This window comes from Nuphar pumila, chromosome 6, assembly GCF_984573655.1.
Source record: "Nuphar pumila chromosome 6, dmNupPumi1.hap1.1, whole genome shotgun sequence".
NCBI lineage: Eukaryota > Viridiplantae > Streptophyta > Magnoliopsida > Nymphaeales > Nymphaeaceae > Nuphar > Nuphar pumila.
The window spans coordinates 20378616-20405026 of record NC_143254.1 but is presented as its reverse complement, the minus strand read 5'-3'; the positions used below and the strand labels follow the sequence as shown (position 1 = coordinate 20405026).

The 26411-nt window shown below is 41.2% G+C and overlaps 1 protein-coding gene and 1 long non-coding RNA gene across 2 annotated transcripts; both read left to right on the top strand.

Moving 5' to 3' along the window:
* On the top strand, nucleotides 1-13338 carry LOC149834245 (uncharacterized). Its single transcript, XR_016432517.1, has 2 exons — nucleotides 1-322; nucleotides 13009-13338. It is a non-coding gene; the product is annotated as an uncharacterized LOC149834245 (long non-coding RNA).
* LOC149834244 (uncharacterized) lies at nucleotides 13233-22063 on the top strand (the record flags this gene model as incomplete). Its single annotated transcript, XM_090009323.1, has 9 exons — nucleotides 13233-13341; nucleotides 13582-13847; nucleotides 15179-15310; nucleotides 15652-15774; nucleotides 17013-17162; nucleotides 18655-18860; nucleotides 19044-19197; nucleotides 20454-20766; nucleotides 20952-22063. Coding segments are annotated over 8 exons (1359 nt in total), but the record flags the coding sequence as incomplete, so codon positions are not given.
* Nucleotides 22064-26411: the final 4348 nt, after the last annotated feature.

Genomic DNA, 26411 nt, shown 5'->3' with positions numbered 1-26411 from the left:
TCCACTGGCCGGGAAATCTCGAACTCTGGCGACCAGCGAAATCGGCTCAGATTCCGGTCCCCCGAACTCCTCCACCCACGAAGAGTCGCAATCCTTCCAGGAAACCCGAGGGATGGTCGAGGCGTGAATCCGATGGCCAGGGTGGTCGACGTCGTCTACAGCAAGGGTTGCTCCCGCCTCCTCTCCGGCGCCTCCGTCAATTTCCCGTCTATCGGAAGCCTCCGACGCGGTGATCCTCCATCATCTCCAGCGTCCTCCGGCGTCTACGGCGTCTCCGGGACGTTCTCCGGCCTCGTCATCTGCGTCACGGGATTTTCCAAAGGTGCGTTTCTCCCCCTTCCCTGTGACTCCTCCCCGGCGAGGGTTTCCGGACTCTGGAGGGGTAAAATTGTAAATTTCAGGAGTTTGAATTTCTACTGGCTCGTCGTTTCCTTTCTCTCTTTTCGAAAATTTAAAAGATTTTCTTGGGCGCATTGACCTCAATGCCCTCAGTTTATTCCGAAATGGACGAAGGTGTCCCCTGAATGTCGGTCGCCGGCGTCCCTCGGGATGTGATCGGACATTTGGAAAGACGATTGACAGAGATTCTAAATATTAAGGGCACGTTTGGAAGAGAGGAAAACTCTTATAGGAAAAGAAAGCTTTGCTAATGAGAGTTTTTGATATGAGAAGTTCTCCAAAAGCAAGTTTTTAGCTTGTTGTAACATGAGAAAAATAAAGTGAGAAAATATAAAAAATGAGAAAGAGGAGGAGGGTGGTGGTGATGGTGGTGGGTGGTGGTGAGATGGATAGCTGGGGTGATGGTGGTGAGATGTAGTGACATGGGTGATGAGGAGTGTAAAAATAAATTTTATTTTGGTAGAAAACATTCTTCTATCAAAAATTTTACTTTTTAGAAAAAACTCTCTCGAAAAAGACTCTCTCGTTTATTTTGGAAGAGTAGGACGGATCCATTTTACATAACTTTCTTACATCTTTCTCTCTTCCAAACGTGCCATTCACTTTTCCTACATATTTTCATTTTGCATCAGGTTTTTTTAAGTCTGAGTTTAAAACGGGGAATGAACGGCAATAAATAAGTCTTCAAGACTTCGACTTTTTACTTCAGTTTTTATCTTGAAAATGAAAGTGTTGTAGATTAATAAAAGAGATAGGAAGCAGAAAAAATTCAATACAAGAGAGGTGAAGAATAATCAAACTGGGCTTTTCTTGTTTTCGACGATAAATTTTCGATAATAATTGCAGCGATCATATGGAAATTTCTATAGTCGACCTCGAGTATATTGTCACGATATTTTGAACAGTTGGTAATTCTAAGAGCTGCCTGCTTGTTGAAGGGGGGAAGCGTGATGCTCTATGATTAGGGATGGCAGTAGGGCGGGTCTGGGGACAAGGTCTCCACCCCCGCCCCGCCTCAAGATTAGAACCTCCATCCTTGGTGGGGATGGATTTTAACCTCTACCCCGGCCTTCATCCCCGTTTCATGTCTTCCATCCCCGGTTCAAACGGGGATGAGGCGGGGAAAAGTGACAGGAACGGGGCGGGGGCAGGGCGTGGCGGGGAAAAGGGTACGTCCATCCCTGCCTCCATCCCCGAACGGGGATGGATTTTAACCTTCGTCCCCGCCTCCATCCCCGTTTCATACCCTTCATCCCGGGTCCAAACGGGGCGAGGCGAGGTGGGGCGGGACCCGCTTTCCCCGGGTCCACTGCCATCCCTATCTACGATTGACATTTAGCCTTCTTCCATGTTCACCTCCTCTTTTTCGTTCGTTTTTTCTTCTATTTTAAACATGGCGAATATGTCCCTTGAAGAAAATGTATTTCCTTTAGCAATGGGGGAATTTTTCTTTTTTCGTTTATTACTCAAAAAACCCGAGACTTAATCATCGTCCAGGCAGCGTTAAAACTCCAGAGCTAGGACCCTCACCCCTAAAGCTTATGCTGGGCATCAGCTTAGTCCAAGGGTAGCGCTACGGGAATCGAATCTGACTGCTTAGGAGACAGCCTTGGCCCGTTCCAACCACCGTAACCTGCCAGTGGTTGTCATTTTGATGTTTTGGATTCGAAATGACAAATATAGACTATAAAGCAGGGGCATGACGGTCATTCTGGTAAAAGAGAAGGTTGGTTTCTCATTGGCACACTGCTGCTGCAAATAAACAAGGTTGTCATCATCATATTTGTTTGATTAATCGAGTCGTTGGGGGGAATTGGTTCGAAGCAATTATATCGATATAATTACTGTTACTATCCGAATGAAAATTTTCCTTCAATCTCAAAAAAATACAAACGATATGATCCTGAAGTTTCTAAAATCTTCATACAAGCTGGCTTGGGCGAAACCACAAACTTTTTTGCATCTCGAAAACTTTATGAGAAACTCGTTTTATGAGAACAGGAAGCTTCTCTTTTTAATGACAAAACCAAGCTTGATAGTTGTGACTTATTCTTAAAAACTCTGTTTGTTATAAACCTTGCACATAATTCGTATTTTTGGTTAGTAAATGCACAGGTTTTATCTATTTTTTTATGTAACTTCTTGCTTGCTTCTCCTTGCGTTTTCCCTAAACGAAATTTTGATATAGTAAGGTCAACTCGTGATGGTGACCAAGCTGAAGGGACGTCACGAGTTGGAAACCCATAGATTCGTCTCTCTTTTCCTGGGGCTGAAGCTGAGTGTACTTGCTGGCCAAATCGGTTTCACTCATCTTCTATGTCATGAACACGGATCCCATCAGTTGAAATAAGATGGGTTTCATCATACATTCAATCCTAGCCATCCAATCAATGGCTAGATGGTTTTGCTGGATGGCTTTGAATGTATGATGAAACCCATCCTATTTCAACTGAGGGTATGTGTTTCCCTATGCCATCCCCATCTTCATACCTCTCTTTGGGATTTCATCGATGCAAGTTGTTTTGCTCAAATGGGGCTCTACAGATGTGATCTACATGATTCATTTAGTGAAGATGAACATTTAAATCGCCTAAATCCGACTTGTGTGCAGGTTTTTTTGGCTATTCAGAAATCAGTGGTTGACAAAACGCAAAATTTTGTGATTTAAGAATCATATTTTTTTTCATTGGAAAAATACGATCTGAGGGTCGATTCTTGCTAAATCGACTTTGCTGGATCCGTTTATGGGGTCAGATTTGATCAATACAACTTTCATCATAAGATTTAAGAGGGGTATAAGACATAGGGGACCAATGAGCTGGCGAGTGAGTGAGACGGTTTGTCCCTATTTTGACAAAAAAAAAAGTTTCTGATTTGGTTACGGGACAAGGGGCGTCCTGGTTGTCACTTTTCAGGAAGATCCCTGTTAGGAGCAATTTACATTAGTAACGTCCTTGAGGGCTTGATCTTTTTATGGATGGATGTTTCTCTTACTTGGTCATTAACGAATGCCAACAGCGTCGTTATGATGTTTTCCGTAATAGGAAGGTTGTTTTTTATGTTTATAGGAAATGAGTGAAGGGTTTCTTTCTGTAGTTTTCATGGTGATCAACAATTGGTTCCCTCTCGGAATCTTTAGTGTGGTGAACATGTTTTGACGATTCAAATATTCTCATTTCTGCATTGACTGCACATCAATAGTGTTCCTTTGTCGCTACGTGGGCACCTGTTTGTAACGACAAGCCTGCTCCAGAGATGACCATGTTCCCACTAGGAAGACCTCAATGATAGTTTTTCTTCATCACTCTCAACTCCCCATATCATTATCTGTGATCATTACTATTATTACTATCATGAGTGCCACTTTTTATTATTGGTATTCTTATTATTATCATCATCATCATGCGTGCTACCGTTATTGTTGCTATGATTCCTACCACGGGTGGGAAAAGACAACCGTGGTGCCAACTTGTCTTTGATAAAGGAGCACTGGAAGGAGAATGATAAAATGTGGTGAAACCAAGGAGGCATCTCTTTGCGGTTTTTGCTGGTTTGCACGTGGTTCCCGATATGGAGCTTATGCCACGTGAAGCTGTTATTATGGACGAGGTGGCCATATTCTTCCCTTTCACGTGGCTCTTTTGCTGTTGCCGAGGTGTCATCAGGGATCCGGTTTGTATGGCTCAGAGGAAGTTCAAGGAGAGAGAGAGAGAGAGAGAGAGAGAGAGAGAGAGAGAGAGAGAGCCGAACTATAACCATCAACATTACGAAACGAAAACAGGTTCAACCAACATTGAACCTACCGAGAAACCAAACACGGGCCCAAGACATGCCAAGGAGCCCCAAAAAAGGAAAAAAAGAAAAGGAGAGATGCAAGTAGAGAATGAAGAAAAAACAAGAAGCAAATACAGTTAGGCGACGAGCATCACCCAGGATCATGAATGGTCCCTGGAGGCAGATGGTGTTGCAGATCAGGGATGTTGATGCGGAGAATGGCGTATACGTCCGCCAAAATAAGGTTCACCATGTTGTTGAACACTGCCGGAATATGCCGAAAAATAGCGTTGTTGCGAGTCATCCATACGACCCACCATGACGAGAGAAGCCAAGTTCGCCAAATAATACGCCATTTGTTGCAATGACGAACTGGTTGAGGACCCCACAACAAATCATTGGCGAATGATTCCTGACGCACGCTGACCCCTGGCTTATTCCAAGTCACCTTAAAGATGTTTTGAAAAACAGAGCACTCCCAAAAAAGGTGAAAGTCAGATTCTTCAGCCGCCTCACACAACACACATTTACTCGGCAGATGAAATCCGATGGATTTGAGGAAGTTGTCAGTCTGCACCCGATTGTGTAAGATTAGCCAAGCCAGGAAACATGATCTCGGAGTGGGACCCTTGCCCCAGATCAGGTTCGTCGGAAACCGGTCCACCCCCGACGGAAGGAGAGCGAGGTAGCCTTCTTTAGAACGAAAAAATCCGTTCGGAGCAAGGTTACGACCAAAGAACGGAGACTGTGATTCAACATTGCCATTATGAGACAGAACTGCAGACCATGCTTGGATCCATGATCGCCGAAGCTTTGACATAGATCGCTGACGCATGCTTGTGACCCCCACCAATGATTCCACACCACTGTATTTAGCTAGAAGCACGCTTGCACACGGAGACCCAGGTTGGTGTGCAAGCCAACTCTGCTTCACGACAAGAATCATACTCCTCAGTCGGGGGTCCTTGATTCCCAAACCCCCCTATTTTGGGGTAGTCGAAGAGTGTCCCACCCTATTAGGTGGCGCTTGTTTTTTGGACCACGCCCAGACCACAGGAAGTGCGTCACTACCTGAGTTATCTTCTTACTAACCCCCATGGGCATCAGGAACATAGACATAAAATATTCTGGCATAGTAGAAAGAACGTGCTTAATGAGAGTTAGTCTACCTGCGATAGAAAGGTAGGACGCTTGCCAGCCCAAAATTTTTTCCTGAACCCTTTGGATAGTGGTGCTCCAGGCTGCCGTTGATACACGACTGATTTGAAGCGGCAGGCCCAGATAAGAGAAAGAGTTATTCGAAACCGAGCATCCGAATATCCGCTGGCCCAAGTCCAACATTGAAGCAGGGGCGTTGACCATGGAAAGACAACACTTCTCGTAGTTCAAGGATAGACCTGACATCGATTGGAAAAAAAGAAGGACAAGCTTGAATCTTAACATTTGTTGGATGGAGGCCCTTCCGAAGATAATTATGTCATCAGCGTATGTCAGGATCTGACTACGACACTCTTGAATACCGAGAGATTCAATTAGATCACCCTCCACTGCCCTCTTAACCAAGACCACCAGGCCTTCAGAGACAACGTTAAAGAGTAACGGAGACAGAGGACATCCTTGCCGAAGACCACGACCAAGTTTGAACTGTTTTCCCTTGACCCCATTGATCTGAAACTGTGATTGAGCATTGGTTACCAGCTCATGCACCCAGCTAGAGAAACGCCTACCGAAGCCCAAGTTTGCCAACATGTTGAAGAGGAACGGCCAATGAACCGAGTCGTAGGCTTTATGAAAGTCAAGCTTCAGAGTGAAAAAGGCCCCCCCGCTGATCTTGAGACAGTGCAACACTTCTGTGGCCAAAATGAAGGAATGTTGAAGTCTTCTGTTAGGAATGAAGGCGAACTGAGCCTCTGAGAAAATCCTAGGGGCAATTGACCGCATCCTGTTAGCTAAGACCTTGGCGATAATGCGATATAAACTCCCTAACACTGATATAGGTCTAAACCGCGAGATATCCGATGCGGCTTCCTCCTTAGGAATAAGCGACACAATTGCTAGGTGAGAATGAACCGGCAATCGGCCATTTCGATGAAACTCGGCGAAGACACTAAGAATGTCACTCTTAACGCATTGCCAGAATATGCGAAAGAAATCCACAGGATACCCATCAAATCCCGAAGCTTTCCACCCAGACAACTCCCGCACCGCCGAGACGATTTCTTCTTCGGAGAACAACCCCTGAATCGAGTTGGCTAGCGCTCGATCCATGGACAAGAATAAAGTTGAACCCATATTGCCACCTACAGCTTGGTTGCAGGAATACAAGTTAGAAAAATAGTTGGAGACAGCATTGAGCACCTGATCGCCCGAAAAGGAGACACCATTGATATTCAGAGTGTGAATCGCATGTCTTCGATGCCTGTGAGATGCTAAAGAATGAAAGAACCTTGTATTTCCGTCACCCGCTTTAAGCCAATTTACCCTTGACCGCTGCTTCCAACGAATTTCATCCTTTAGACGCCACGATTGCACTAGAAGAGTCAGCTCGGCCGATCTAGCATTGAGACATTCAATATCTGATGCATTCATATATGACGTATCCAAGAGAGACTGATTGATAGATGCCAGCTCTCGCTCCCAATCCCCCAGATTTTGGAATTTACTTATTCTATTGGAGATGAGCCAAGATTTGATATCGCGGGATAGACGAAAAAGCTTAACCATGCATCTTGTAGCTGCCCGGACTGCAAAGCAAGGTCTACTCCAAGATTGATGGACTAACGACTCGAAGCCCGCCTCCTTAAGCCACCATTGCTCAAATCTAAAGGATCTAACGCCGGTGAAGCCTTGACCCCATCGGATAACCATTTGACTATGGTCTGAGACAGATGGTGGCAGAAGACAACAAGAGATGTCATTAATAGAACTCAGCAGCTCTGACGAAACGAGCACCCTGTCTAGCAGACGGAAGCACGGTGTAGATCGTCGATTGGACCACGAGAAAGCTTCACCAACATGGGGAACGTGGTACAACCGGTTCATCTGAATAAAATTTTGAAAGCCCCTCATTCAAGCTGAGAAATTAACCGGAAAGCTAGAATCGATAGGAGACATAAGGCAGTTGAAATCTCCCATGATAATATGCTGATCCCCGAATGAAGCAATAACCCTATTTAAGTCCAACCAAAACTCCTCCCGACGGCTTTGACGGTGGGGACCATACACCATAGTGACCACAACTGGAATAGACTGAGTAGGTAAGGGAAGAGTGATGGATATGGAAAACGTACCTTCGTCCACCTGTTGTAAGGCTAGAGAATGCTTCCCGAGGATGAGGATGCCTCCCGCATATTGAGTCGCAGGTTTGAAGAAGGAATCTGCACCACGCCAGATTTCGGAGATGACGGAGCTCGAGATATCTGCCATCTTCGTTTCACAAAGAGCAATAAGATCGGGCTTTTCTTGACGGATCCAACTTGCCAGGAAAAGACGTTTGGTGGGGCAATTCAGTCCCCGAATATTCCAACACAAGATCTTCATAACTGAAAGTCCGGAAATACCCGAGGAGTGCGGATCCTCACAGACCGCCTAGGAGAGACCCCAGACTCGCCGGATGGAGATAGCGAAGGTCGACGACGTCTCCTAATAGGGAGACCACCCCACCCAGGAGGAGATAACCCCTCGACCGAAGGAGATGGGGTGTTGATGAACGAGATACGCCCAGCATCCGCGACCAAGGTCGGTAAACAATCTGCGATCGCAGCCAAGGACTCACGCATAACAGAATCGACGTTGAGGAGCTGGGCTTGGGAAAGCGCAAGCTTGAGCCGCCGAGCTGCATCGTCCACAGACAGACCCAAAAAGGATGAGAGCTGACCACTCATAGAAGACGAACCCGCAAATGACGGATAGACCAAGTTTGGGGAGGCCTCCAGGCCTGCGAAGTCGCCCTCCCGGATGAAAGAGAAGGAGTTCAATGCCAACGGAGCCCTGCAAAACACGGCTAACAGAGGGGCACTTACCAAACTGATAGAGACCAGGCGCATCGGACAGACGATGCACTTTGATGAGAAAGATGAAACCAAGACTGAAAGGCCATCAACCAGCTTGAAGAAGAAACACTGTCGGATTGGGACTCCGATAATAGGCGACCTGTGGGCTCGAGCAAGGAGAGAATCCTCCGAGAGATGAGACCTCTTACGCGAGAAAGGCCCAAACTCAAATGCCCTATAGGTCGAAGCAAACAAAATAGAGGATGTTGCAGCTGCCGAGAGGCAGAGAGAATCCTTAGACGCTAAGGCGACACCTGACGGTCCCCGATCCCCATCAAGCTCGAAGAAAGGATCCACCAAAAGGCTCCGCAACAACATAGCCCAAAACTCAGACCACCCGGGAAGCCACGACAGCCAACATCTTCCTGACCGAGGCCAAGATGCCTCGTCACACCCGCCATACCACCTGAAAACCCGTCCCGCTTCGAACAACGAGCCCAGAAAGGAAGATACTACAGATGATGATGATGCAAGCAAACTCACACCCCGAGGCTGCAAAACGTCCGCTGCCGACATAGAGACACAAACCCCGCCAGGGAGCCGCGGTAGCCCGAACCCCAACGCCCCCGAAGGAGAGCAAGATGACGACAGCGGACAAAGAGAATCTCTGCTCACCCAAGAAGACCTCGCCACGTCGCTAAAGGGACCCACGCTATCCACCGATCTCCGTACAGCTTGTAACCCATGTGGCCAGCACGACCACCAAGACAAGGAGAGGCGAGATCTCGATAATAGAATCGGGGAGAGCCTGCTTGCCTCACCTCTGGCCATAACAACTCCTCGCACATCAAAAAGAGCGAAAGAAGAGAAAAAGTACCTTCGTCGAACAGAAAAAAGAGAATAAATCGAAGGCACCCCCGAGCACGCGACCTGCATCCCCGATCTACGCCGAGGAGAAAAGGACGGAAAAATCGCAGGCATCCCCGAGCAAGCCGCCTGCACCCCCGAGCATGTCGCAAGCACTCCCTGACTGCAGAAGTCACCGGACGCGGAACCCTCAGAGACAGAGGTAGCACAAAGGACAGGCGGGCCCGACGCAGCAGAGCAGAAACTGTCCCGACCCAAGATGGCAGGCGAGCCACTGGTACGATCACGACAAAGATGGGTAAGATTGAAACGCTTCCCTGCGAAAGACATCGGAGCAGCCGTAGATGGTCGCATCGGCACCCAAACAGAGCCGATCTTGAATCCCAAAAATGACGACGAAGGATCTTCCAAGATACCGATCTGGACCCAAGGCGCGAAAGAGGCTTTGCGAAGGCGGTGCATACCTCGCGAAGAGGCTCGTCCGAGGGAGGGAGGAGGGACTACCGCCCACGAGTGCCTCAACACTGGGTGCCGCCGAGACCTGAACAACGAGGCGCAATGGAGGCAAGCACGACGCCTGCGAAAGTTGAGAGAAAGGCAACCCGCGCACCACCAGTCACCCGGCTTCGCCTGTGAAAGAGAGAGAGAGAGAGAGAGAGAGAGAGAGTTGGATTTTGGGATAGCCAGTTTTCATTGAAACTGTCTGGATAGGCTGAAAATTACGGATGTACTTCAGGGTATATTTGAGTTGGCATGTTGGGCACAAGAGGTCAAGCTTGTTTAGTGAATTCTAAATAACGATAGGTGTGTCCTAGATATGCTCAGGATTCTTTCTTTGTCTAATCTCTTTAACTTTTTAATGTAGGACAAAGTCACACTTGAAGATGTAAAAGGAAAAAAAATTGAAGCGATTACAAAAACCGTGAATGCAATTGTTGGAATTAGGCTCCTGCGGCTTTGCCTAGATACCAACCGGACTGTTCCAACTAATGTTGTACAGATGATATGATCATAGTGAATGAGTTGGCCATTTGATAGTGGCAATACTGATGATGATGTGTTAAAGATAGGAAAATGCCCGATATTTGGATCGAGGGATTTGATGATTATCATGAGTTTTGGCCTAATGATTGTGATGATCCTTGTCTATTGAGTATCTTGCTTGTTTTTAATTCTAGCAATTCTAGTCTTAGCTTTCTAACACTTACAAAATTTCTCCCAACTCTCTCTCTCTCTCTCTCTCTCTCTATATATATATATATATATATATATATATATATATGAGTGATTCTACCAACATGCCATAGTCAGAGAAATAAATATCATCCTGTTAACAAAAGGAGAAAAAACAACCACACACGAAAACAAAGATTTTACGTGGTTCAACAAGAACTGCTTACGTCCACGATCGCATTAAGCCTTCTTCTTTATTGATTAAGACAGAGGAGATTGTCTCCTTAAATAGGAAGAGTCTACGGATTTTACATGAAGTCTACTAGTGTTGCTGGATACAACAAGGAGTCTAGGGTAAAATTATAGAACTACCCTAAAAAAAAAATCACCTTGAGGACTAATGCCTTCGAACCCTCACCTTATGGGAAAGGGGCCAACACCCCGCCAACTTACTGTGAAGTTGGATCCACGAAAATTAGGAATTTATATCCAAGTAGGAAACATGCTCCACACTCCTCCAATACATAAAACTCTCATGTTGCACTAAAAGCAACATTACAATGGCATCCATTGGATATAGTGCTTGATAATACATGTAAGTTGGGCGGGGAGTAAGAATGAACTGTTTCTGGCAACATAATCTGAGGCTTTCTTTAGATGGAGAGTTTGGAAGAACTCAAAGCTAAGCTCTTTCTGAATTGAGTGTTATCAAGGACTTTAATGATCATCCTGCACTTCTTGTTCTCTATGCCCACTATTGATCTGTATTTTCAATCTTTTAGCATGAATATTATTGCTAAAATATGTTGTTTAGGCATGGTTGTACTGTTCAGGATATATCATAGGCTAACTCAAATGATACCTTATACAAAGAGGTGATTTGATGCGGGTTGTAGAATCTGGTAAGGACTTAAGAACTTGGGAGTTGGGAGGTTGTCAAATGTGGCTTAAAAGGATTGAGAGTAGCTCTTAGTTTAGCCTTCGTAGAAACAAGTGCTGAAATATTCCTAGCAAAACTTTTTAGAATTATCTGGTCAAGCCATGATAATGATGAGTTAATCACCTGTGAAAAAATCCAGACCTAAATGGGGGCGTGTGATCTATTCTGATTATTCTTATTTGTCATTTAGTACTGAAGTGAATACCTTTGACAGTGGCCCAAGTAGTACATGGCTTTTCATTTTTTTTGGTGACAAATGTCAGTTTGGGCTGCAGAGTGCAACTGTGAGTGGGGCTGATGCAATCGTCAATATTCTTGGTCTTTGTGACCCATCATTCTGGTAGCAATAAGCTGCATGTGTGTTCATTCTGGTTAGAAATGCACATAGACACATATATTTGCATGATGAGATCAGCCAGTATAGAACTATTTAATGCTAAACTTATACATGTGCGACTTCATATGTAGATGTCATCCAAAACAGCCATACTTGAGCAATTTATTTTTTCCACACACCGGCAATGCATACACGCATTCATGAATCTGTGCATGTCTATACATCTCTCAAAAGTCCATATCAAAATTTAAAAGTAATGTTTTTTCTCAGGAAAGCATTGGGACATTAAAAAAAAAAAAGAATATTAAAACTTAATGTTCTACTAAAAAAGATAATTGTGAATTTATCATGATAATATCCAAGGATTTCATCTTGTCAATCCTTTCAATTTATCTTCGTGTTTTCTTTTTCATTTTGAGAAAAAACCTTTAGAAAATTATAAACTGAATATCATGATATTTGGTGGCCATGGTCAGAATATGAATTTGGTAAAATCTATGTCTATTGTAGGGATGGCAATGGACCGGGGAACAAGGTCTCCACTCCCACCCCATCTCAAAATCCGAACCTCCATCCCTGCACGGGGATGAATTTTAACCTCCACCCCCGCCTCCATCCCCGTTTCATGTCCTCCATCTCCGGTCCAAACGGGGGCAAGGCGGGGGAAAGCGTAAGTCCATCACCGCCTCCATCTCTACAAAGGGGTGGATTTTAACCTTCATCCCCGTTTCATGCCCTTCATCCCCGGTCCAAACGGGGCAAGGGGGGTCGGGGCCCTGCTTTCCTCCTGTCCACTGCCATCCCTAGTCTATTGCACAAGCCTTACTGCCCAGATTATCCTTATTCATATTGCCTAGTTTTCATTATTTTTCTGTTCTTATTCAGATATTAAACTGTGAAGATGCTACAAGTGCAATAAAATGGTATCTTTCTATGTAACCGGGACACGGCACTTAGGGTGCCGTACTCGTGTCGACACAGGTAATGGTACCTGGACACGGCATTTTCTGAGTCCTATATTATATTATATAATTTCAATATATAATATATATTTTAGATATATAATATGTATTTTAAATATATATTTTAGATATATAATATATATTTTAGATATATAACATATATTTTAGATATATAATATATATATTTTAGTATATATTTAGCCATGTCCCCATACCCACATTTTTTGGAATTGTCGTGTCGTACCCTCCGTACCCGTACCCAGGTGACATAAGTATCTTGCCATGACTGATTTTATGAGCCTGAATTTTCTTCATCAGATTGCTTAATTCTATCTGTTTCTGTTAATTCGTGATTGAGCCATTTCATATGAAGCTCTTTCATTTCAATGCTTCTCGTGTTCCTTCATAAGGTGGCTTATTAATTTTTCTCCCCAGTTCCTTATTGAAAAGTTTGGTGTATATATATATATATATATTTCACTTCTACATCTTTCAGTTTCTAATAAAATCATTTAGAAAATTCTCAAGCGAATTTGCTCATTAAAATTTCATACTTGTCCACAGAAGCAAGAAAACAAGTCATGGAGGCAACGGAAAGATTAGGTGGTCAATACAGCTCTAACTTGCATCCTCAGTGCACTCATCTTGTGGTCCAAATATCCTAACCAAACTGAAAGGCCCTTAGAGAAGGCTCTATTTGCTGTTGCCTCTTATCTTTCTCCATTGTATTTACTTTCGTAGACTGGAAAGCAGCAAAATAGTCATCCTCTTCATGGAAACTTAACTTTTGCTACAGCTTTGGCAGCCGCAAACTTGAGCATGCACTGAAACATGGGTCACGGAATGGTCTCCTTGTTGTTAGTTTGGGCTGGTTTGTAGACAGTGTCAGGCAGAATGGTAAGTGATGATCTTTGATGGGTATGTACTGCTGGCTTACACTATCTATTACTAGAGACAAACTTTGGGTTTCTATAATGAATCAATGATCATAGAATTTAATAAGGCTTGTGTTATCATAAAGACATTATTTTTGTTTGTTAAACTCAGTTCATTAAATGTGGAAAATCCAATATAAAAAAAATGTGGAATCTTGCTTCATTAAAATCCCAACCAAAGTTTGGACATTTGATACTGCAGTTAGGCTGAGGGAATCACTTTACAGTGTTAAAACTTCTGTACGTGCTGGATTGCTTGTGGAGGACTCGAGCCGGTTGACATCATTTTCAGAGGCTGAAAATTCTTGTTTGCCTGCTGCCGTGCTTGAGAAAATGGAGTCGCCCAGCATGAATTTGCAGACACATGTACAATCCTTTGGGAAAGACTTTTGTGCCAGCAAGGGATCCATTTTTGCAGGTTCCTGCGTATTTATTGATCCAGATATTTCTAGTGAACTTCATAACAAGGTAATTCATGGCATGTCATTCTAACAATAACTATATTTTCTTTGGAAATCTGAGATTTTGGTGATGGTGCAAATTCTTTTAATATTTTTATCACCAATAGGTGTAATAACTATGCTTCTGTTTTTGTCTGTCAGTACCTTTTATTTGATTCCCATTTATGGTGTTTGTTTTCTCTTTCCTCCAAATGTATTCTTATGATATTGGTTATGCAGATGAGGGATGTAAGAGTTAGGAGAAGACAGTAGACAGACTGACAAAGATGAATTTGGTGGACATGACCAATCTTTTTCACTAAGGATCTGTCTAAACAAGCAGGACCTTTGTGTCCTATCAGGGTTCACAGATGATGATAGCAGAGAAGCGTGAAAATCCAACCTGGCTTTGTGCCCTGTCAATTGTTTAAACCAGATGATGACTTGGGAATGATGCATCTCTGTATATAATTGGTTTACATTGTAGATGAAATAAATTGGAACAGTTTTTATTCTGTCTTAAACAATTTTCCTCATATTTTTTAGATTTGGTTCTTTTGGGAGCCAGTAGTTGGGAAAGGAGTAGCAGATCTTGGTTGGTTGGAGTTGGATCACGCTCCTCTATCTATGGTTATTTGGGAGAAAGGAGTTGAGGAGGTAGTTACAGGTTTACTCCTTTGTTTTTGCACCCAAAAGCGGAGTTAGCAAATACCTCCTCCTAGAGGTGCTAGTTGCCAGTTCCAGGAATTCAAGGCCTTTCAACTTTCCAATTCCATAACTCCTTCCAACTCCAAGATTCCAATAGAAAATAAATTTCCTCAGTTAACTGGGCATCATCTGCAGCCTATTTTCATTCATTGTGTCTCCTAGAGGACCTCGTTTAGATAATCTGAGCTGCATTGCTTCACAAGGCAATTGTGGCACATAGCTTTTGTTAGGGCATTTCTTGGACCTTTTTGCAATCAAATATATTCCATTTGAAAAGCTTTTCAAAAGTAGGTTTGATTTCAAATTCTCATAGGAGGTGAGTTTTCTTGCAAGCTAGACGACCTTAATTTGACTGGTTCATCTTGTGTTTCATATGTTCTATCCTACGTACTGTATGTTTTATGCTTAACATTGCATTTACCTGTTACTTGGATCTTAGGATTATTTGAAAGCACTGATATGTTTATTAATTTCTTAGTTCTGATCATTGACTCACTCTTTGTCTCAATAAGTCTATCCCTCACCAACCCATGGAGAATTATTTCCTTTTTCTAAATGTGCCAAAACTCATGAATACTTGAGTGTTTGTTTCTGAATTTGTTCAAAAAAGCTTTTGGAGGCTAATCAAAACTTTATGGGGCATCTTAATAGGTGCTTGAAGCTGCAGTTAGAGAAGGTGCAACATTTGTGGACAAGTGGTTTATCGGATGCAAGGCCACTCATGTAGTCTGTGAGGAGACTTCTGTTCAAAGATATATTGGATACACCGGAAATCTTGTTACAGTAAGTGCCATGAGATGCTGGTTCGCCATTAAATGTATTTTGAAGCTTGGTGAAATGGAACTAGTACTTGACTGACTTGAAGTGACAGCCCAAATTCAAGCTTGAGTCAGATGCCTGGAGACATGACTAAGATTCATCTCTCCAAGTGCTTGATGGATTTGTTGGAAAAGTACCTTTATTCCAGATACAATTGGGTTAATTCATTGGGAAACTAGGTTACTTGCGAGGGTCATTACCCATCAAAGTCACAAATTATTTCTCTATTTAGCGCCTTTTTGTGAATTTTGACTTCTTCTTTCATAGATTGACTTGCCTTGAAATGTCCTTGTTCAACAATTCAGCCACTCTGGATTTTGAAAGCAATGAAGGAGAAACATATGCAAAGACTTGTCCATTTTTCAGCTGATCTTGCGCGGCGGATAGCTACAGTACTTGATAATGCACAAATTCATCTTGATTTACAGGTTTTTTTATATCATCCTCTTTCTCCTTTCCAACAAAATTTATCTTAAATTTCCTTGTTTATGTGATTTTCTTATGTTAATAATAAATCTCATTTGAAGAGAGACTGTGTGTGCATGCATAATTCTGTTGCTAATTTAGTTTCTTCCTGAAACCATTATGCCCCTTTATTCCATGAGGCATGTCCTCCAGCCATGATAAGAATTTGAGATATTAGGAGCATAAAAGAATTTTAAACATTGTTATGCAAATAGGTCTGCACATGTGCTAAGGTGAACCTGAGCCTGGGCTGTTTGACCTAAGCTTGAGCAATCATGAGCTTGGCTATGCTGAGCTTAAGATAGCTTTATAGTAAAGCAAAAAATGATTTTTTATTTGAGTTTGTCTTTTGGTAGAAACAAGGGAAGGTGGTTCTTGATCTTGTCACCTGCTGGATGCGACACATAGGATGAATCGTACACTAACACCTTTTTTCATTAAAAATATTGCATAAAAGGATGTAAGCACACGTAAATACTTACGTATATATGTACACACATACATACATTCAAGTTATGTCACACAGACTCTTCTAACAGGGCACCACACCCGCATCTCACCCGCACTCAGGCGGGTGTGACACTTGGACACAGCTTCCTTTGTGTTAGGTGTAGTCAACCACACTGAGGTCCATTTCTATCCAAAAGTGGATTCAGTTAACCCTAATCAAGTCCATTTTTATCTATATTATATATATAAATACATAAATGCACACAAATACACATAGTGTTAACTTAAAACTATTAAAAATGATATATATATATATATAGAGAGAGAGAGATCCTCCTCGCACCCAAGTTTTTTTAAAGTGCCGCATCTGCACCCGCACCTATGTGGCATAGCATTCAAGCTAAAAAAATGACAAAAGTGTAGATCAACAAAGACATGGTGGAAGGTAATAAGTAGATGTGATAAACTATGATGTGACACAAGCTTCTGGTTTTATAGTATGAATAAAGAAATAGGACTTGTAAAGACACCTCATACAGAAGGACAAAGCTTTGTGATAACAATGAACCACATCATAATTCCAAATATTTTTTTTGTTCAGGTGTAGAACTGATGGCTAGGAAAGTTTAACATAGTGCTCACATAGTACTCTCTCGAATGTCTCTGAATCTGTGTGCTTATTTCATTCAACCTTATGCACAGTAATCTATATTGCTTGACTTTTTATAATGAAACTTTGTACTCTTTTCAGGACAAAAATGGGCTAAGACGCCCTTCCAACACTGGAAATTGTGGAACACCATTTGCAGACAAAAATATTGATGACTGTGTTGAAGAAAGACAGCGGAAAATGGACTTGGTGAAGATGGGTATCCGAAGTCACCGTGGTAGTCAAAAGCAAGTTAGTGCAGTAATCCTTGTTATGGCTATATTACGTATATTTTAAGTGTAACTCTTTAATTGTTGATATCTTAAAGTTGCTATTAGATATTCTTTTGTGGCTTAATCATGAATTGTTGTTTTGGTAAGTACTATGGATTATGACTGTTGCAAAGACACATGCTTTTTCATGTCATTGCAACTCTATGGTTCTCCTTTTCTTGTTATTTTTTATTACATGTTGATATTTACCATTTTCACCACAAATATACATAAACAGTGGTTCATGTGGATCAATTGATATGACACCTTTCATAATTCACATTCACGATTCATGTCATTTGGGTTATCCCACTTGCACAAATTTTGTTACAAGACCGGGGGTCAAATATGACCCTTCTCTTAGACAAGCTCATTTCCATGTCTCTGTTCAAATTCTTGCTAGTATTATATTTGGCCTTCTTGCTAGAACATTAATCCAATTTATTCACTGGGCCAACTAGGCCAATTGCCTTCTAGTTCATTAATCTCAAGCATGACTTAGATAAGAAAAGTGGGCGGCAGAAATGAACTTATTGCCTCCAAAAAATGAAAGTGAGCTTGAACACAAGGCACTCACAAGACCGTGCACCTAGCATTTAACTGAAACTGGTCTACACCAATCTGCGTGAACTGTCCTGGATATCCACTAGACTAGGGGAGTCCTGAGGTATGCATTTCTAAATGCATAAAGAAAGATCTCTGGGGTGCTTTCACACTTTGCAGTTTGTGTTCACAATATTAGATTTCAGCCTCTTTAATTTCCATACAACAGTGGATTCTAGATAATCCATCACAAATATAGGCCAAGCTTTGCCCAAACATCAAATCCAAGTTGAATTTTACAACTTTTTAATGTTGACTTGTTGGTCCGTGGATTCTTCTCTTATGTGTGACTCATGAGTTGATAGGCTATCACTCAGAACACCCACTGGACTGTTCTGAATGGTATCCCTCCTAATGGGTGGCCATGGTGCCTAGAAGTGGTCCACAATCAATGTTGTCCTGCTCATGCTGGGTAGGATAATGATTTTGTTGAACCATCATCTGTTAACACACTAGGTTGACATTTTAATATCTGCATTTTATCTTAAACCCCCTTGCATGTGTACATATGCACATGCTTTCTCATCATATACATGTAATGTTACAAATTGATGTGTTGAACCATGATAGCATGCACTTGCATCGCCATGATAATGAACAGTTAAGAAATATTACTGATAATGAAATTTTAAGATTAGGTAACATTGAGGTTTTGGTCTGATTCCTTTGGAACCACAAGGAAAATATGGTCCACTAGTCTACTTGACTAATCGTTTCTAAATCCTTTGACTCTACTCGTTTGATCGACTCAGAGCTTGGCTTAATTAGTTCTCTTCATAGATGATGTCCAACATGCATGGCTTCTTATTGCACACTGATATGTCAACTGCTTTTATTCTCATTACTTCTATTACTCCTGCACATTCCAGGCATCAATTCGACCAATAACCCCATCCAGTCTTCTCGATTCAATATGCTGGTCAATATCTGAGCCAGCTTCAGCTGCTTGCACGTTTCTGGATGCTTCTGGGACAGAAGATGCAAGTGAACAAGCATCATTTTTCTTTGATGCTAAGGGTGATGGAGAAGGTTCTGAAGTAGCAGGAGATAATCTGTCACGCCCATTAAAAGAAAGGTAGTTTCATAGGCAAATTACTTCATGATTTAATAAAGAATTAATTGATCAAAGTCTTAAACTTGAATTGTGTAATGTTGTTTGTTTTAAAGCTTTTTGTAATTTGATTAAGATTAAATTGATCAAAATCTCAAGTCTGAATTATGTAGTTTGAAGCATTTCTTTATTTTTCTTTAACTGCAGTGAGAAAAGAGAGGTGATATTCAAAGGTGCATTTCTCACTATACTTTTTCCAGTTGATCGCTTTGATGAAATGGGGCCTTCATTGAGAACATTTTTTAGTGCTAATGGATTCACGCATTTACAGATTTTGGATCATATTTATTCATTTTACCAGGTAACAACTGAAGTTGCTTCAAGTTCTGATTTATTAACATGTGATGTTTTAAACTTTTAGCTGGTGAAGTTCATTGTCTACTGATAAAGATTGTTCTCTTTCTTTGCAAAGTTTATTGAAGCAACATGTTGCTACCTGCTATGTGATACATCTCTGTTCATAAAATAACACCCTTAATATTGGTATATTTCATTGCACTAAGCTAGAAAGTCCGTTATCAACTAAAATCCATGGTTGGACACGTTTCAATTTCCAAGCCTGTGACACTTGTAATTTAAAGGCTCACTTTACATAACTGATTTAGTTGCAGCTGGTTTTCTGAATGGTCGTGAGACTCCAATAAAGTAAGTTGACCCACTCTTTGATTGGCAGCTTGATTTTGTGCATTATTGACAATCTGTTTAACAGAGAAAATAGAGATCGAGCGATCTATGTAATTGTTCTTTAGAGACTGACTGAGACACAAGTGATTTAACTCATAGCTGGGTTTTCTCATTTCTGTTAAATTAGTGACAGAACAGTCATGAGAGAGAGAGAGGCCTTGAACGTCTGACTCAATTGTTTCAGAGAGAGAGAGGCCTTGAACGTCCGACTCAGTTGTTTCACTCCACTAATATAGGATGATACTGTGTCTTATCTTGCGATATGCTACCCATATAAAGAGAATTATATTCTTTTTTCATCTCACATTGCAAAATGCTTTTTATAATTCATCTGGTGAGGTCTAAGGCAGAATGTCCTTTCAGCTTCTGTCTCAAACCAGAGATTAGATGGTCAGACAGGAAAATTTGTCAGTGAACATATTTTTGCATCTGATTTGTGATTTCTCACTATTCTTTCCTTTTGTCTTCTATGTTATGTCACAGGGACTCGGCAAACTGGGTGCCGCACCCGCGTCGACGCGATGCGGGTGCACGTGCGGGTTCGGCACCCAGTGCGGTCAACCTGACCCTGGGTGCATTGACCGCACCCAGGGTCATTTATGTCCAACTTTTGGACTTTATATATATATATATATATATATATATATATATATATATATATATATATATATATAATATTTTTGCTGCACTACCCCGCACCCCTGCACCCAAGTTTTTTGAAAGTGCCGCACCCCCGCACCAGCACCCGCATCCGCACCCGCACCCGCACCCATGTGACATAGCTTCTATGTGTTCTGATTTCTGATTTCAGACAAAAAAGTTTTTACGCCTTGCACATAATTTTATTGAGCTCTTTGTTTCCTTTGGATTCAGGAGAACATGTCAGCTGAAGAAATAGATCTTGCAATCCACACAGACTCAAGGTATGCTGATCGGCTGAGGTCTGTGTATGCCAGCAAACGATCAGTAGAAAATGGTTTTGTGCCTTTCAGAAGGATAGATTTTCTAGGTAACCGAAAGAACTTTGAGCTACTGAAGCGTGTTAGTGGGGAGAGCGGAGGCCACGTATATGAATTGCTAATAGGGTCATGAGCACATGCTGCAATCTGTGCAGTGGGAATACAGAAAGATGATGGTTAAGACATTTTTGAGTTCTCAAGCTCAAAATTTTAAGTACATGATACAGGTGATACAGGATATGAATGCTTTGAACCTCACCGAGGACATGGCATTGGATAGAAATGATTGGAGGAGAAGGATTCACGTGGAAGACCCTGAATGATTTTCTTTTTTGGTTCATATCGCCGACCCCAATTGTTTTGGGATGAAGGCGTAGTTGTTGTTGTTGTTGTTGTTTGTTGTTGTATACAGGTGAAAATTTCAGATTGGATAAGGAAAATGCCATCGACTTTCATAATTACTGAAAAGAGCAAATGGAAACCTCACTCTGCAATGACTAAGATTTCCTACTGTAATGGGATTGCCCTCAAGAATTTTTGAATTTGGAAAGTAGCACTTCCAAGATAAGGGCATTTATTTACTCAACCTTCGTCTTGGCATTAAATCGATTCTCTGAAATTTTGCGTTACCTTTAGCCCATTTACTTTTTCCCCAGAAAGTTGACAGGTCTTGAAGAGCTTTGCTTTTGAAAACATCCTGCCCTTGCTACTCAATTTTCTTAACCATCATTCAAATGATCCTGATTCTTTAGGATCATTTGTTGATTGTTGGTTGTTATTGTCTTCCATCTTTGTAAATATTAGCAGCCCATGACATCCGTGTAAAATGTTGTTTGGCAGAACGCCACAGTTTTCAAATAATGTTATAGTGAAAATTTCTCAAAGTTTTGAAGTGTTTGTGCTACTGCTTTTATAACTGAACCAAATAAGAACTTTCGGTTCCTCTGGACGTTGGTCACCACTTATTGTCCAACCTTTCAACTTTTCATTGCTTAGAGTTTGCCTCTAATCATAATTCAGTTGGCCAAACCCTTGTAGGAAAACTTCCCAAGTGTCCTGCTTGGGGTCGTGCATTTGGTTCTGTCCTCCCAGCTAGTCATGAATGTTTTGGTCTGAATAGTTACTTGTGGTTAACATAAAACAAAAAACCCATTAAAAACTGAAATGATTCATTCATTTAAACAGATATGGCTGAGTACAGGTTAACCATTCTGAAAGTCAATGGCATGTTAACCACATCCTGAGATCACCATTCATGTTTGCGCGGTTCTGGGAAAGAAGGACAATATGGCTGAGTACAGGTTAAAGCATTGCAACATGATATGCTTTCAACTCAGAAAACTAATCTATGTAATTTGGATGATGCTTGTACTGTTTATTTTTTTAAGTTATGTTTCTTACACAATTAACATGTAGCTTCTCATTCTCGAATCATTACACTACAACGGATACTAAGTTCATTTTGTAAACATTATTCCATGAAATGATGAAGGTATCATGATGTGCGCATGCTTGCATTTTACCTGTGCCAGTCTCTGCATTGTTTTAGTCTGAAGAATCTATCATCTGAAGTCCACATTATAGAAACATTTGGAGAAGGGTAAGGACCTATTTGTTTGGGGAAATAGATTTTAACCTTCATCCCCGCCTCCATCCCCGTTTCATGCCCTTCATCCCCGGTCCAAATGGGGCGAGGCGGGGCGGAGCCCCGTTGTCACCCAGTCCACTGCCATCCCTATCACCAAGGCTCGAGAAAAATATGAAATACGAACAAGTATATAGAAGTTAGAAACAATCATGCATTAAAATAATAAAGTAAATGAAATAACACACATAAAATAGATCGAATCTCACCTTGGGCTTAGGTAGCCATTTTCTACGATTGTGACGAGTGTGGTGGAACTTGGGCAACACTTTGACTATGCAAGAATTCTAAAAAGATTGAGTGAGATAAGAGATTTGGTTCATAAATTAGGTTAGGTAAGCTTAACTAGTCTACACTTATTTAAGTTAGGCTAAGATGCTAGGTCTAAAAGGCTAGGGCGAGTAAAAGTTTTTGCAGTGTAGGGGTGCTTCTAGATCTCAGATGCTAAATGTTAAATTGGGGAGGAGGGTTGAATTTCTGGTATGATTCTTATGTATTCGAGATTCGGAGATCTAGATGCATCCAAAAGTGAAATGGTGAGAACTGATCACTTGGAGTTTTAGAGGTATTTTTTTTATTAGTTAAGGGTTTTCTAGCGTAGCAATTACGAAAGAGATAGAGAGACTTAAGATTCTAAGAATAGGGGTTAGGTTCATTGAATTCTATCGTACGAGTTTGTGAGATGAGGATAAAATTTCAAAGGCTTATCTTGAAATGACATACATTTTTGGACCAAATGAACTGCTAATGATAATTCATGTCATTAGAAAAATGTTGATGACACAACATGATTCCCACTGGTTGACGATAATCGATGCATTGTTAATAGAATACTGACGACACATCATGGTTCAGGTCAACTGCTAATAACACTTTATTATGTGTTGACGATACTTTAATGATCTACTAATGACAATCCATGTATAGTTAGGAGCTGCTAAATTGTTTTAATCATATCTTTTGATTTTTGTATCGGAATGACTTATTTTTTGACTTGTTTAGAAGTTGAGATCCTTTAGTTTAATTCATCTTTAAAGCAAAAATTTTGATAAAGCTATTTTTAAGGCAAAAAATGAGGTTGAAGTTAGCATTATTTTTAGAATGAGCTGAAAACTTTGAATTTTGGTCGTATGAAATGACTAGGTCAAAATTGTGGTGTCTATAGGTGCATAACAAGGTTAAATATTTAAATATGTTAGGTTATTTTGAAAATTACACAATTTGTTTGTACCATTCATAAGGCAAAGTCGGGATCAATCTATATCAATTTGAATTGATTCAAGACCAAAAGAAACTTACAAGAAGACTTTTCATAAATTAAAACTTCGAAGATGGAATTGAAACTAGTAGTTCAATTTGAATGGTTGTGACCCAATGTGCTTTATGGTTCAAAGAAGTCTATCAACCTTTATGTTTGTAGAGAGATGATGAGCACCGGTTCAACATCTAATGCACCTATTTCCAAGGACCTTTGACTATAATGTCCAATTCTTAAAAGGGGAGAAAATATGTGCTGAGTTTAGTGGAAGGAAAATATTTGGGATGACGGCTTAGAGAGTGAAGGATGGAGTGGGCATGCCTTGACCAAGTTAATCATTACTTAGATAGTCAAAGCCAATTGATGATGCTCTCTCTCTCTCTCTCTCTCTCTCTCTCTCTCTCTCTCTCTCTCTGGACTTAAACGGCTCGGATTCAGATCGGATGTGGCTAATACCATATTCAACTATCTGGATATTTGCTAAACGGATTTGAATGGTGAAAAGCTCATGTCGGATCTACTTTTTTACATGTAAACAGATTCAGATGTCTCACATTTGGATATTTGTTGGATTCAGTAGCAAAAAATCAAAATGATATCGCCGATTATAATCAGATATAGTTTTAGCTTACCAAATGCAACTAAGTGAAATAGAATTTAGTCGGATATCAGATAAAATCTGATTCATTGTCATCCATTCATCTTAGTTCTTGTCGTAGTGTTTGCAACTTGTTTTATGCCCATGGAAAACCTGCAAACTTGAGCTGAAAAGGTTGGGTGATGTAGCCATGGAACTCCAAGTTATGGCCATGCGGTCCAGGTTTCACACTTGGACGTAACGATTGGTTTGTCTTCTACAATGTTGATGTGATCGGTGAGCATTCAATTCACAACCTTATGCTGATTTCTACGGTATGTGCAATCCAGCTCGTGTGATAGATGATATTGAGGGTCTCTGTCATTTTATTTTCTATGCTATCAATGATTATGAGGATTTTACTGTGCTTTATGTAGGCCACCTTCAAGACTGGCTTAGCAATTTAACCAGAAGCCAAAAGATTGCCTGTTTAGCCAAACTCTCTCTCTCTCTCTCTTAGAGCAGATCCAGTGATCGAGCTGAGTACTTTACAAAGTATTCGGGTCCCATAGTGATTTTCTGTATAAAATATAAAACACAGAAAATTGTTGTGCATATTAGAGATTTTCTACTTTTTGTATTTTACACAAAATCCGTGCACGCATAGTGATTTTCTGTATTTTATGTTTTACTAAGGCACACAAAAACACAAAAATTGCTAGTGTATAGTGATTTTCTGTATTTATGTTCTACACAACAAATCGCTGCACACTCAGAGGTTTTTGATATTTTGTGTGGCCCGGATACTTTGTAAAGTATTAGTGTTGGGATATATAGCCATAAGATAACCATTGAGAAGGGTCACCTTGAGTGGTTATGTCTTCCAAATAATTACTAATCCAAGGGTCGTGACCCTTAAGGTTGAAGGGGTATTTCTCCTTTGGGCACGCGATCCAGCACCCTTTGATGGATAAAAAAATGGGAATAAAGTTATATAGTTGAGAATACATACATTCTCAAGTATTCTTGATAATAAGGAAATATAGAATGATCAAAGGACTAGAGGTTGTGATTTAAAGTCATTTCCCTTAGCGATTTACAATATAACAACGGACGCCCTTCAATATCCATTTCATTGCTTTCACCTGTGCATGCAAGTTTAATAGTGGTATCAGAGCACAACCCAGCTGGAGGCTCGATTATCACCAAAACAAAAAAAAATAGAAAAGGGAAAATTGGTGAATAAAGGTCAATGATTTTATTTTCAATATTTCTATTTTTTTACACAAATAGTGAACCAAGGATTCTCGATTGTGAAAATCATGTTCTTTTGGGTATGAAAGGGAAAAAAATCATTTTAAGTACCTGGGTTTTTCGTTTGATGATCGGAGTCTGTCATCAGAAAGGATGTATCCATGTTGTAAAAAAAAAAAACAGAGAAATCAGAAGAGGGGTGAGCCTAAAAGAATTGATCCTCGGGTCGTCGAAAACCGGCGTTAGATGAGTCGCTCCTCAAAGTCGCTAGAGGTCAACCCTATAATAAGATTCAGACGACCATAACAACAAGAGGGAATGCAGAGACCACTAGTTTTTGGTGAGAAAAACCTGTTGTCTCAATGGGGCCAACAGAGAAAGAGAAACCAGGAGGGGGACCAACACCGAGTTGTTGCCAGTGAGGGCACTATCACCTTCGGTGGGTCGAGGGTGATCAAATCCCTCGATCGCGCCTGCTGACCGGTGAAGCCACTGAAAACCTCTAAAGCCCTAGTAAAAGCCCCATAATCGAAGGTGATAGAGGAGGCAATGTCGCCCTCCTCTGTTGCCGGTGAAAATTTTCCCATCACCGAAAAGGCCACCATCCAATGAGAGTCGCCGGTGGTGATCTACGATCACTGAAGGAAGGAGACAGTGACAACAACAACAACGCCTTCATCCCAAACAATTGGGGTCGGCGATATGAACCAAAAAGAAAATCATTTTGGGTCCTCCACATGAATCCTTCTCTTCCGATCATTTCTATCTAATGTCATGTCCTCGTGAGTTTCAAAGTATTCATATCCTTTCTTATCATCTCCATCTAAGTCTTCTTAGGCCTACCCCGACCTCTTTTAGCTAATAGATTTTCCCATTTCTCCATCCTTCTAACCGGAGCATCATTAGGCCTTCGTCGAATATGCCCAAACCATCATAAACGATTCTCACTCATCTTATTTTCAATGGATGCAACACCTACCTTCTTACGTATTTTCTCGTTCCGAATCTTATCTTTTAGTGTATTTCCACACATCCATCGAAGCATACACATCTCAGTTACACTCATTTTTTGAAAATGATGTCTCTTGGCAGCCCAACATTCTGTACCATATAGTAAAGCGGGTCTAATTGTCATCCT